This window comes from Tamandua tetradactyla, chromosome 21, assembly GCF_023851605.1.
Source record: "Tamandua tetradactyla isolate mTamTet1 chromosome 21, mTamTet1.pri, whole genome shotgun sequence".
NCBI classification, from domain to species: Eukaryota; Metazoa; Chordata; class Mammalia; order Pilosa; family Myrmecophagidae; genus Tamandua; species Tamandua tetradactyla.
The window spans coordinates 18,963,360-18,976,148 of NC_135347.1; the positions used below are offsets into that span (position 1 = coordinate 18,963,360).

Genomic DNA, 12,789 nt, shown 5'->3' on the forward strand with positions numbered 1-12,789 from the left:
AGAAACAAACTGTTTGCCTATATTCTGAGTATCTCCTGACTAAGAGCTGTGTCTATTTACTTTTGTACCTTCAGTAGTCAGCTGAAGGCTCAGCACGCAGTAGGTGCTCATTAAATGCTCATTGGATATATGATGAAAGCTTCCTCTTACCTTTTGGCATGTAAGCTGGATTTAAGGACACTAAACCTCCCCCCCCCCCCACCCCAGTCACAGCTCAGTCCCAGCCCTATGAGCCTGGGTCCTGGAAAAGCTTTGTTTTGGCCTAGGCACTATGATGTCTCTCCCACTGGTGTTCAGAATTCTGAGTGGAAGGTGAGTGAAAGGACACCTGTGACTGTAGCTTAAAGCAAACATTCAAGAATAGAAGGCTGGATTTGACATCACTTGTTCCCTTTTGTTGCCTCTGTCTCTTCCAAGAGAATCAAGGACTGATGACTGAATTTAAGAAAATTATTAATGGAATGCATCCTGAAGCCACCCACCCCAAAATATTCTTTCCCACAGCATAGCCAACAGGTTCAATACAAGGGAGGGTGTGGTGGCCAGTGGGCTCCAAGGATGATGGGAGGTAGAGACTTGAAGAAAAGTGAGAACCCTCAGGAAGTGTGTGTGAAAACTGTCTACTGACCAAACTGAAAGGATCATTCATAAGAAGCTAATTTGACAATTATTTTATTAAGAAATATAGTGTCCATTACAAAACAACATGTACATTTTTAAAAGTGCTCACAAAATAAATTAAAAATACATTTCATAAATTTAAAAAATACATATAATATTCTAACTAGCAAAAGCACTTCTTTAGGATCACTTATCAGTTAGATAATTTTTTAAGCTTGGCTTAAAACACCTTCACAATATTTCGCTTGAAAATTCTTTCAGATTGGTTCATCATATTTAAAACTATTTGTGCACCCTCTTTTGCCTTTATTTTCTTCTTTTGTGGATTTTTAGTTTGAGAACACAAGAAGTATCATTACAAGTGAGGGGAATGCCTGTCTTTTAAGCAGATGGAGGTTTAGATGTTACTGAATTCCATTTTTTCCCCTTTTTCCAGGGGAGAAGTTCTCTTTCTACTACACGTTTTGATTCTTCCCTTCAGTAAGGCTTATAACAGTTCCAGCTGAGAATTACTGACCAAACCAGTGGCCCAATTATCAGCACTACAGAAGTCTCCTCCAGCATTTGAGGCATAGTACTCCCCTGCATTATAACCCTACATGAAAAATAAAAGCTTACATAAATAAGAAACTCTTCAGTAATTACAAAACAACTATTTGTGGGACTTAAAATGTCCCAGTTATATTTAATGTTCCATCTGGACAATAAGGATCATTTATTCCATTGCTGTGAAACACTACTGTAATCAAGATGATTTCTTCTGTTTTGGTGAAATCCGACTGAAACGTCTCCACAATCCTACTAAGTTACAGACATGCCACTGGCATTGGTTAGTTGTGACTTCTCTTCTCATTCTCTTCTTCACCATCTGGCTATTATTTATCTGCAGAATAAGAGAATAAATAGTCAAAATTAATGTTTACTATTTTAAACAGTTATGGGGTTGCAGGTTATGTTGGCTTCTCTATGCCAATCCACCCCTCAGCGTGCATCCGAAGCACCTGTCTTGCACACCTATGCACGTTTTCACCAGAAGAAGGGTCTCCTGCTTCTCTACCTCTTGCTCCAAGGCCAAAAAGCACCTCTTTCACAAAGCCTATCCTAATTGCTCAGACCTTCCTTCTGGAAACTCTTCCAGTGCTGAAGAGTTTATATTACTAAACTTGGCACTTGCTTACATGCTGGTTTTATTATTACATCATAGGCATTCCCCACAGCACAGAACTTGGTGTCTAATACAGACGAAGCACTGACTATTTGGGTGACTAACTAAATGAATAAATTAATGATTTCATCATCTCTCCGACAGGATCACAAGTTCCTTAAGGACAGGGCCAATTTTATACTTCCTTAAAGACAACATTGAGTATACCTATTCTATTAATTGAACCAAAAGTGCACCCTCCCATAATCACCATGAAGATGTGCCACGGACACAAAGCTTATTCTGAAAAGGAGTCTAACAATGTTTCAATACACTTTTGATGTATTACGTCACCTGAATTAACTGTGAATAGTGACAGCTTCGACCTCCTAGACACAGTCTTCAAACTGACAGAGTCCACTAGGTTACTAAGCAAAAATGTTAAAATCTAAAATCTGCTGAAACATGTAAGTGTTATTCTTAGAGTCCCCCTTTGAGCTTGGGAGAGGGCCTAAGTACATGACCCTGAACTCTCCTTTTCTCACATGCTGTCAGGGCATTTGATTTAGCCTGTTCCATGTGCTCTTCTTATGTAGTATTCTATCTCTAAATAAGCTAGGGCCTCTCTGATGGGATGGCATAGAGCCAAAATGCTTTCTTTCATGGCTGCCTGGTGTTGTTACAACTTACGTTCAGTTCAGGCCAGCCTTTAGGTCTCAGTCCTTGATCCATAAAAAGTAGTAGCATTAGTCACCCAGTGTTCAGACTCATAGAGTACACAAGGTTAATAAACAGCAATTGTACATATTTGCACTAATCTTCCTCTGTCTTAAACTTTCATCATGAGGACAAATTCCCTGCTTTACTTGCATGCTGAAAGGAATATTTATTGAGTACTTACATGTGCCGGGCATGTTCCAAGTGCTTTTACATACAGTGACTCATTTAATCCCCTATATGGGATTTACTAATATGATCCTCATTTTGCAGATGGAACCAAGGCACAGTAACTAAGTAATTTATCCAAGTTTCCACAATTAGAAGTGATAGTGCTAGGATTTAACATCAGATAGGCTGCCTCCGCAGTTCGTGCCTCTGACTCTCCACTATACTCTCTCGTATATACAAGTGACATGCTTATTCAAATGCATGTGGAAAAATCCATTATGTAAAGGGTCAGCAATATCCATACAAGCAATTGCATAAACATAGGGTAGAGATTTAATGTATAATTTAACATTTTAAGAAAGGAACGCACAATCACTAAGTGATAAACCCAAGCAGTGCAGCTCAAATTTTGGATTGGATAAGAATCTCTTAACATACCCAAGGATTGTGATTTTGAAGGTTTGAGTTGGGTCCCTGGGAATCTGCATTTCGAATAATTACCCTCCCAGGCTCCAGCAGCCAGGACATTCTGATGTACATGACTCACTGATTATACCTTGAAACACTGCTGTAAGGTTTAGAACCATACATAATTCAGCCAAAAAAGAATTTAAAAATAGGTGGAATTTTGATCCAGCCGTCCACGGAGGACGGATTGACGACTTAATTATTACAAAGCTCATTTGCTATTTACAAGATAAAATCTGAATGAAAGTCACAGAATGTCTTCAGCAGAAGCCCCAGTTTAATTCAAGGTAAACTCTAAGTTTGTAAAAAGAGAGGGTCTGGTGTGTCGCGCCTACCTGACTTCCAGGGTAATCCGGGCAGTGCTGAGTTAGGGTGGCAGTAGTTTTAGCTGCGATTTCCTCGGCGAGTGACGTGCAGTCGTGGGTGAGATTGAAGGTAACGCGTACGATGTTACTGAGGCAATCCGGCTGCTCACAGACAGCAAAGATGATGAGAAAAGGAGAAAACGCCAAAAAAAAAAAAAAAAAAAAAAAAGAGAGAGAGAGAGAGAGAGAAAGAAAGAAAAGGGCAAGGGGGGAAGTTGGTAAGAATTTAGGAAGGAGTTCGGAGCCACAATAAAGATGATTCGAAATAGGAAAGGCAGAGGTCACGGTGGAGGAAAGGGAGAAAGAACCAACGGAAGAAGGCAGGAAGGGCGTCGCGAGAATTTCAGAGCGTAATCGGAGAGAGGAGGGGAAGAAAAAGTAGATCCCGTTAAGGAAAGAGGCCGGGCAAAGACGCTGATTGCTCCAAGCGTCAGGGCCCAGGAGGCTGCCAAGAGGCGGCGCGCTGCGCGGAGGCTCGGGATCCCGGGGACCCCTGACGCAGTTCCCTGGTCCCACTTCCCGAATTGCCATTCCTGCCAGAGGCCGGGCTCTTGCAGAATCCCGCTCCATCCCGAAAGAGATTTCCTCCCCTTAAATTGGACAGAGTAGCTTCCGCCACCGGGCAAAAGTCCTGGAGGTTTCGAGCAGCCCCGCGCCGGGAGCCCAGCTGCGTACCGCAGCCGCCAGCCTTGGCGCGGAGCTCACCCGCGCACCGGGTTCTGCACACCGCGGGATACCCCCACCTCCCCCATCGCCTGGTGACTCTTTGGAGAAAGTCGCAGCACTCATCATCCTACTCACCCAGTCTTTGCAGTGGTCGAGCCTGACATACTTAGTACTTTTTATCTGGAAGAAGTTCAATTACAGTTTTAGCAACAAGAAGGATAAAGGCTCCTGAGCCCAGAAGGGAGCCCACCCCCATCGATTCCAGGCTTTAAAGAGTCTCTGAAAGCCATTTCTTCTTAGGTACTTGTTTCCTATGTATCCGGTCTTTGTCACTGATAAGCCAGTGAAACGTTTAGCATCTACGGAGGGTGCTGGCTAGTGTTTGAAAGTGGACGCCAAAGGGTCCTGGTTCTAAATGGAGACTCCGGCCCCCCCCCCCCCCTCAGGCACACCTGCTCATGGGGCCACACATGCAGCCATGATGTCATTCTTCCACTGCCCGTATCTGTCCTGTTGCTATTCATGCATCTCACACATTCACACTCTAGCCAGAAATTAGGATAATCAGAAAAATAATTATAGCTGCATATTTCAAAATCCTAAGCACATTATGCTTCATAATAGCATTTTGAAGCATCTTGAATGCTAGAATAACCCGAAATGCAACTTGCGCGGAGATGTTCTCACTCTTTAGTGCCTAGTTCACAAGAATTTCCTCTCTGTCACTCCTTTCTTTCTCAATATCTTACCCAATCTGCAGAGTGGGGCCAGCACTTAAGAGGAGAGTAGCTATGGGGAATATGTTGTCTATCAATACCTGCTCTCTATCAGCATCTGCACCCTTGAAATGTGCCAAGATCTAGAAAGTCATTTTAGAAGCTCATATATTTGGATATCACTTGTAACAAATCTTGGCAAAATGCTCAGCCATAATTTTTCCTCTAAATTATTTTTCTTCCCTTAAAGGCTAAGTTGTAGCTGGTGTGTCTGTATGCCTATACTTTCAATGGGAATACATTTGTTAAAAACAAAAATTTCTTTGCTTACCTGTTTCATGTAGCCATGCAGGTCTTGGTAAATGATTTTGTCATATTCCTCTCTGATCTTTTCAAAGCTACAGTCAGAGAAGTTGTAGGTTAGCGCCAGCCCTATCAGTTGCAAGATGAAGATCCCCCTGAAAAAAGCTAACAGAAAAAATAAGACAACAGGCAAGTTACTTGGAAACACAATCCCACCCCAGTTTCACACTAAATTCTCCTCCAAGACAGAATTGTCTCTACATCTGGATGGCCTGCCTTAGGCTCAGTTGCCCAGATGCCACTGTGCCTCACATTCCCTGTTCACTTGAAGTCCATATTCACCCATGCTGTTGCTTTAAATTGGAGTCTCCCTGATGCTCCAGAGCTTTCTGGCTCCACATATATAATACCTAAACGCCTACGGGCTATTTTCTCCTAGCCCAATGATTTTTTTCCATGTCACCCTCTTCCTTTATAGAATGCTGAATTGATGATGTGAAAGAAAAAGTATAATCAGCTAAATCGATGGAATTTTAACATTAGTAAAATCATCAGGAATTTCCCTCACCTTCTTCCTTTAATCTTTGACCTAAACGCTTAATATGTGCCTCAATGGGCTTTCCCAAGTAGATGCCCTCACTTTCCAAAATTGCCTGTTTCTCCTACTGGACAGTTCCCATGATTCACCCTTTTCTTATAACGTCCTGTACACCTCTGAGCATTTCCTTTGGCCACTTTCAACTAGTACTTTCCATCCATCTTGCTACTGGGAAACCTCATGTGCTGACTTACAGAGATGCTTTGGAAGGTGGGTGCAGGCTTCCCTAGTGCTGACACGTGAAACCATTAAAGGTGCAATACTGGCCAGAACCCTAGGAGCAAAGATGGTAGGAGGTTGGAATAAGTTAATAAAGGTCTGATGGGCCTCGTCCTCAGAAATCATGCTTTCAAAGCACCTTCTTAATTTCAGGAAAGCTACTTGGGTGGTTGGGGGCACGTCTTGGGGCAGCTCGTTCTATATGTGTTAAGAGCTTTTTAAACTACACAGTCGAGGGGCCAGCCGCTTCACAATGCCATTCTTGAGACCAGCTCAGCGATGCGGACCCCGGGATGCAGAAGAGGAATCAGAGTACACATCACCTCCAACCGGGCTGAGCGCGCAGCGAAGGTGCTGTCGAGCGCGCGGCCGCGGCCGCGCACGATCCACCGAGCCCTGCAGCCAGGCGCACAGCCCGAGGCTGCGCAATCTAAACGACTTCGGTCGCCTTGGGTCTGATTACCCGCACCGATTTTAGCCAAAGGAGAAGTAGCGGGGCGGCAGGCTCAGATTTGTTCTCGTAAACCCTCCTTGATCCAGGAAAGGGAATTTAAGAGCGCTCATCGAGGTCGGGAGAGCGCCTGAAAGGAGGTGGCAGCTGCCTTGGAGCTCCAGCAGCGCCAGTGGAGAGTTGAAGGTGGGGGGTGGGGGGCCGGGTGGAGGTACACCTCCACCCGGATGCTGGCGTGGGGGGAGGGGCGGCGGGGGATGAACGTCGCTCCTTCCGAGGTTGGCCCGCGCCTCCCCCGGCTTTCTTGATGCCCAGCTCCCCTCGCTCCCTCCTCTTGCTTCCCCCTCAGCTTGTCAGAGCCTGCAGTTCTCTGGTCCTCGGGAAGTTCCTAGGAATCATCGCCCAGAGCAGCCAAGGCAGGGCGCTCCACGTGAGTCCCAGCAAATGTCACAGGCCACGAGGAGCCTGGAAACAAGAACTGTGGGGGATTGGGGGGGGGGGAGGTGGATGGGAAGGAAGCAGGAAAGGCGCAAACTCGGGGGGGAATCTCAGGCCAGATATTAACTTTTTTTTTTTCGCAGAAAGCTCTCAACAGCTGCACAATACAGCTGGATCTAGTTCCTTGGTGTTAGGTCAGGGAACTGGGGATAAAGGATCATGGAGATACCAGGAGTGTGGGAAAGCTGCTGATTCACCGTTGGCTTCATAGATAAACTTTTCGGGAATCCATAAAGCTTCTGACTTATGTCATGGTACCATCCTTTGGAAAAGAGTCCTCTCCCCATCTAATTCTTCCCCCTCCCTCCTCGAACTTCTCAGGATGCTGAGGGATGATGCCAGAACCTGATTCATCTGCTGTGAAATCAGAGGTGATTTCTGGTCGGCAGCTGGATATTGGAAGGCAGACAGTAGCTAAAGATAGATTTTCCCTCTGGGTTGGAATGGCTACTGGGTGGTGCAGGGAAGGACAAAGGAAGGGGGCGAGGGGGCTGCTTTTACTGCCCTCACCGCACACACTGTCTAGGAGATACAGGCTTGTTGCAGACCGGAGTGCTAGAGTTCTCACTAGAACCACCAGTTACATCTCTTGACTGCTAATGGGAGCAGGGATAATGGAAAGTGATATCCCCACTGAGGTATCACTGGTATTTTAAGGACTTATAAACTCCTTCGATTCCTCCTTTAAAACATAGAAGTGACTATGATCTATGCCAGCCTTTGTAGAGATGAGGAATTCAGAGTGCTTGTCCTGGAACATCCCGGGAATCTTTTATTTGCCTGTTAAATACACTGCTAACTACTTGTCTCTGTGGCCCCCAGTTTCCTCATCTGTAATTATGTGACCTCATAGATCACTTGAATCATAATATTTTTCAGCTCAAAAACTTATGGTAGATTCCAGTATCCTGGACCTTCACAGCCACCTCTCCACAAGCTGTCATTCCAGCCTTACCTCCTCCATTCTCCTAGACTTCTGCTAGACAGTATCTGAACTTAATACTAAGTGCATCCTGAAGTTTCTTCCTATAACCTGCTCCGCCCCTTCCCCCCCCCAAACATGCTGGCATTCTCCTGTCATTCAATGTTTGTCTCACTCAGCAGCTCCAAAAAGTGGACCTGGATGTGACGTCACTCTCCTTTAAGTCATATTTTACTATTCTTTTACCTTCCTTCTTATGGTCTCCACAGTTAATTCAATACTTCAATGATGTTTTTGATCCTTTTTTAAAAAATTAGACAGTGAGTTCTTTAAAATCAGAAGGTGTTTTATGCAAAATTGATTTTTAAAAAATATTTATTTACCTTTTCCAAAAACATATGACATAACTTGTAATAAGTACGTTGGTGCCATAAGGTAAAAGAAAGGAACCAAAGAATAAAGGAGGAGAAGATCAAGGCAGAGAAGGCTTGAGAAAAACATTATTATGAACTGGAGAATTAGGACAATTGAGCTCAAAAGTGAATTCTGAGCTTCAAACAGACAAGACCAAGGGGAGAAATGATGGCTTCTACAGCATACAAGTTCACTAGGGGGAGGTAATTTTTTGTAGGTCTGTGATTATCTTCATAACCACCATAGGGCTCAGTCTTACAGGATTTGTGTAGCAGATTCTCAAGAAATCCTGGACAGGTTGAAGCATCTTAACTTTCTATGGAGATCTTTATCAGGCAGCAAGGTAGTTCCTTCTGGAAGAATCTCTCCATAAAGATCTCTTTTTCAAGTGCCTTTCTGCTAGATTCCTGGAATCCCCTTATGCCTCACTTGGGGCAACCATTCAGTCCAGAGAAACACTGTAAAAATGAGACTGAAGGATTTCCTGTTTTTCTCTCTTTCCGTCTGTTTAAATGTCAAAGTTATGAACAGGATCTGCATGTACAAGTTGGGAACTCCTAGTTTAGATTTAAAAAGGGTGTGTCTTCCATATTGTAGGAAATAAAGGTGATATAATTTGTACTATGTGATTACTCATATAGCTAAGTGATACTCTCACCCATGAAATGGGTGAGAAAATGACCCCTTACACAGCTGTCTCTTCTTCTACCCTCACTAAAAAGAACTGTCCTTCATTTATTTTCTTAACCTTTTTATTGCTTTCTTTATTTTTAGGCCCCTTTCTTTTTTATTCCCTCATTCTTACTCGCTCTCCTTTTAAAATTTCTTTCTCCTCTTCTTTTAACCGCCTGTATATTTAAAGTAGTTTAATTCTCAAAGAAGTTTGGATTTGAAAAACTATATTCAGGTTGCCAAGTAAAAAATGGTTGCTATTTTTTCCCTGATTAAATAATAAAGTCAGTGGATTTAAAAACTGGAAGAGATATTAGACGTGGTTGGTTATTAATAGAACGGGGGAGATCTATTTTTTCTACCGAGAAAAAAGAGACAGTGATACAAACCTTAGCTTGGTTATGTCTTAATGAATGTGACAATGGTCGTTCTTCAGCAGAAGAGGGTTCTTTGGGGCCTGAAGGTAAAAAAAAAAAATTCTCTAGATCCTCTAGGATGCTGGTCCTAATTACTCTGTCTTTTGGTTTAATGTAGGAGGAGCCACACTTTTACTCAAGCAGAAAGGAAGAGCCACTTGTTGTAGAGGTGAACACTGTTTCTTTCTTGATGTTCTGCCACCCTGTTTATAGTCAGGCATGGCATTATGGACTGAGAAGTGGCCAGTATATAATTTATGAAGACTGCCACACGTGTCTGTTTTGGCCATTTCTTCTGCATTACACATTTGTACTCAAGTAAACTTGCTGTCCATCTGGGTCATGTATGTGGAATGAGTTCACCAAACACTTCTAAGATTCTCTGGGTACATTTGTGGACCTTAAGGTAGAGTGAAGGAGTCTCCCATAACAAATGTGGAAAATACACTTTTAATTTTATTCTATTCCCAGGTTGGTGGTGCCAGTATAAGCAGCCTCTGGCCAAGCAATGTTGCTAGATTTATTTTTTTTAATTAGAGAGTGGAGAAGGTTAAATATAGGCATGAAAACCTAGTGTTTGCACCTGTTCCTCTGTAAAGATAATGTTATACCCAGCCAAGTGAGGATAAATGAAGGTCTTGCCTACTTTATTGTTTCTCTATAACCTCATAGGAAGAAGATAGTTCAAGAAGAATGTAGGAATTGAGCTTTTGTAGAATGCTTCAAGAAGCCCTTCAGCTTCTGGTTGGGTTCAATCATTGAGAGATATTGGCAAGAAATCAGAGGGCAGGAAGACAATCAAATTGGAGTCTTAATTCACCCACTCACTCTCTGTTGGTTCACCATGGATTGGATGTGCTCCATTACTGAGGGTCTCTTGTTAGTTGGCTCTTCCATCTTATTATCCTCTGGGTTCCATGCCCTTCCTTTGCCCATCAGGCTTAGGGATGACACTAGCTCGTTGTTCTTGCTAGTTTGGGTTACTACTGTAATATTCCAAATGTTATGATCAGATCCAGTTTATATTTACTGTTCTGGCATAATTTATTAATAAAGCTTTTTTTTTTTACTCTCAAAAGTGTTTAATTACAAATTAAATAATAAATAAATTACGATTGCTGATTTCCCTACTTAAATATCTTTTGTAAATAATCCCTTTATGAAACTCTTCTAAAATTGCCCTATTCGTGTGTTATTTGTTTCCCTCTGGGCCCTCTTCCTGATACACTTACCTACAATTAGTTGTGGGTATGTAATTGTACAAAACCATCAGCTGATATTTCCTTGTTCACCTTTTGTATTTATCTTGTGTCTTCATATGAATGAAGTAAATACTAGTGAATTCATGCTATAACTTTTGCACAGGAAATGGTGGTTTCTGATGTATGATTAAATACTAGTTTTTAGAAAAATTTACACTGCTTGTTTTTTAACAGTTTTATTTACACACCATACAATCCATCCTAAGCCTGCTTTTGTTTTTCTTTTTTCTTTTTTTCTTTTTTTTTTGGCATGGGCAGACTCTGGGAATCAAACCTGGGTCTCTGGCACAGCAGGCAAGAGATCAGCCTCTGAGCCACTGATGCACCGCCCATGCTTTTGTTTTAACTACAAATAAGTTATAGGAAATGCTATAATTTTCCTCTTTTTCAAATGACACTCTCCCTAGTAACATCACCAGCCAGGATTTGCAGGAAAGCTATGCATCTACTGGACTCTGTTGCATAATTTGCTTACTAGTTCAAAGTTCATTGCTTATTCATAAGAGGGTATTAAGAAAAGTGACCATTGGGCGGGCCACGGTGGCTCAGCAGGCAAGAAAAAAAGTGACCATTGTGTGACTTGGGTGGGAACCATTAGCTTCTTTCTTATCTGGCATGTTCCAGGCCCTCCTAGTAGCTCATCTGTGGTGAGTCTCACTATAAATCAGTAATAACTGAGTAAGGAACCACCCTAAGAATTTCCTCCCTTAAACATAAGTCTCTAACTTTGTGATTGTGCCTCATTAAGGTCTATTTCTTCCCATAGAGTCAGTCAGTTCTTCTGAGAAAGAGCCACCAGAAAATTGCAAACTCGTGGTGAGGGCGGAGGGAGTAAGAAACAAAAAAGAAGGAGGAGACTATGGAAAGCGGAGGAGGTGTACAATAAAGAAATATGAGGCATGAGATAGTGCTTAGAGCATATCCTCAGGTGAGACTATCACCTAGAAAATATGTTGGAAGTTTAGAACAGAAGGTCAACCAAAACCTTCCCTCCAGCTTGTATTTATAAATAAAGTTATATTGGAACATATCTAAGCCCATTATTTTACGGTAATGTTTTCTGGCTGCTTTTGCACTGTGAAGACGATTATGAGTAGTTGTGACAGAAACCATGTGGTCTACAAAATTTAAAATGTTTATTCTCTGGCCCTTTACAGAAAAAATTCACAGACTCCTGGTTTAAAGAATCACACCCCTCAGCCTTATAATAGATTTGGTTGTCAACTCTCTGCAATGTTAACAACCACCTTATCCAAAAAGAAAATCACCAAGAGTGTTTAATGACCCTGTGATCCCAAACCTGTAATTTCAGCATGATTTTCAATCAAGGGATTTTTTTCCCCTTTTTGTTCTGACTTTTCACCCCTGTTCATCAACAAAGTATGAACTTCTAATTTGCATCAGGTACTGAAGAATATTGATTAATTATAAACCCAAGACCCAGGAGTTCCTGAGTTCTTCCTCATGTACTCCTAATATTTTTAAAAAGATTTAAATCTCTTTTAGAGAACAGTTCTTCAAAAATGCATTTCAGGTTGCAAAATAACTAGAACTGGAAGCTCCAGAAATCCGTCCCTCTACCAGCACAACTATTACAGGTTGGAATTGTCTGACTCAACTATTTCGAAACTCTGGAGACAGACCAGTAGAATACTGTACAGCATGCAAGGAAAAGTGGAGGAAGAAGCTGGCAAATGACGGTACATACAAGTATATTGCTCTCTGCAGGTTGCCCAGCCCCCACTCTCACAGCACACAGCAGTAGGATCTGGCCTTTGGCAGAGCTTGCTGGTGCCAGAAAGGGACATAAAAATCAATTTCCCCAAGATATGGGGTAGGCATGGGGTCACTGATCACATCTTTTTTTTTTTTTTTTTATTTATTTATTTTTATTAATTAAAAAAAGAATTAACAAAACAATTAGAAATCATTTCAATGTACATGTACAATCAGTAATTCTTAATAACATCACATAGTTGCATATTCATCATTTCTTAGTACATTTGCATCGATTTAGAAAAAGAAATAAAAAGACAACAGAATAAGAATTAAAACAATAATAGAAAGAAAAAAAAAACAAAAAAAACAAAAACAAAAAACCTATACCTCACATGCAGCTTCATTCAGTGTTTTAACATAATTGCATTACAATTGGGTAGTATTGTG

General features: G+C 41.9%; 1 protein-coding gene and 1 long non-coding RNA gene across 3 annotated transcripts; one reads left to right on the forward strand and one right to left on the reverse strand.

Annotated features, from left to right (window-relative positions):
• Positions 1 to 695: 695 nt before the first annotated feature.
• Positions 696 to 6,114, reverse strand: TSLP (thymic stromal lymphopoietin). The gene is made up of 5 exons (XM_077138655.1): positions 5,964 to 6,114; positions 5,200 to 5,336; positions 4,200 to 4,332; positions 3,457 to 4,076; positions 696 to 1,504 (listed from the first exon to the last, which is right to left on the reverse strand). The coding sequence occupies exons 1-5, from the start codon at positions 6,112 to 6,114 to the stop codon at positions 1,367 to 1,369; spliced, it is 1,179 nt and encodes a 392-aa protein (XP_076994770.1). The 3' UTR covers positions 696 to 1,366.
• A 281-nt stretch (positions 6,115 to 6,395) lies between these two features.
• Positions 6,396 to 11,640, forward strand: LOC143665295 (uncharacterized). Of its 2 annotated transcripts, none has more exons than XR_013166843.1 (5): positions 6,396 to 6,625; positions 6,789 to 6,869; positions 7,021 to 7,308; positions 9,480 to 9,530; positions 11,390 to 11,640. It is a non-coding gene; the product is annotated as an uncharacterized LOC143665295 (long non-coding RNA). The 2 variants fall into 2 exon arrangements; XR_013166842.1 differs by lacking the exon at positions 11,390 to 11,640 and adding an exon at positions 10,034 to 10,352.
• The last annotated feature ends 1,149 nt before the right edge of the window (positions 11,641 to 12,789 follow it).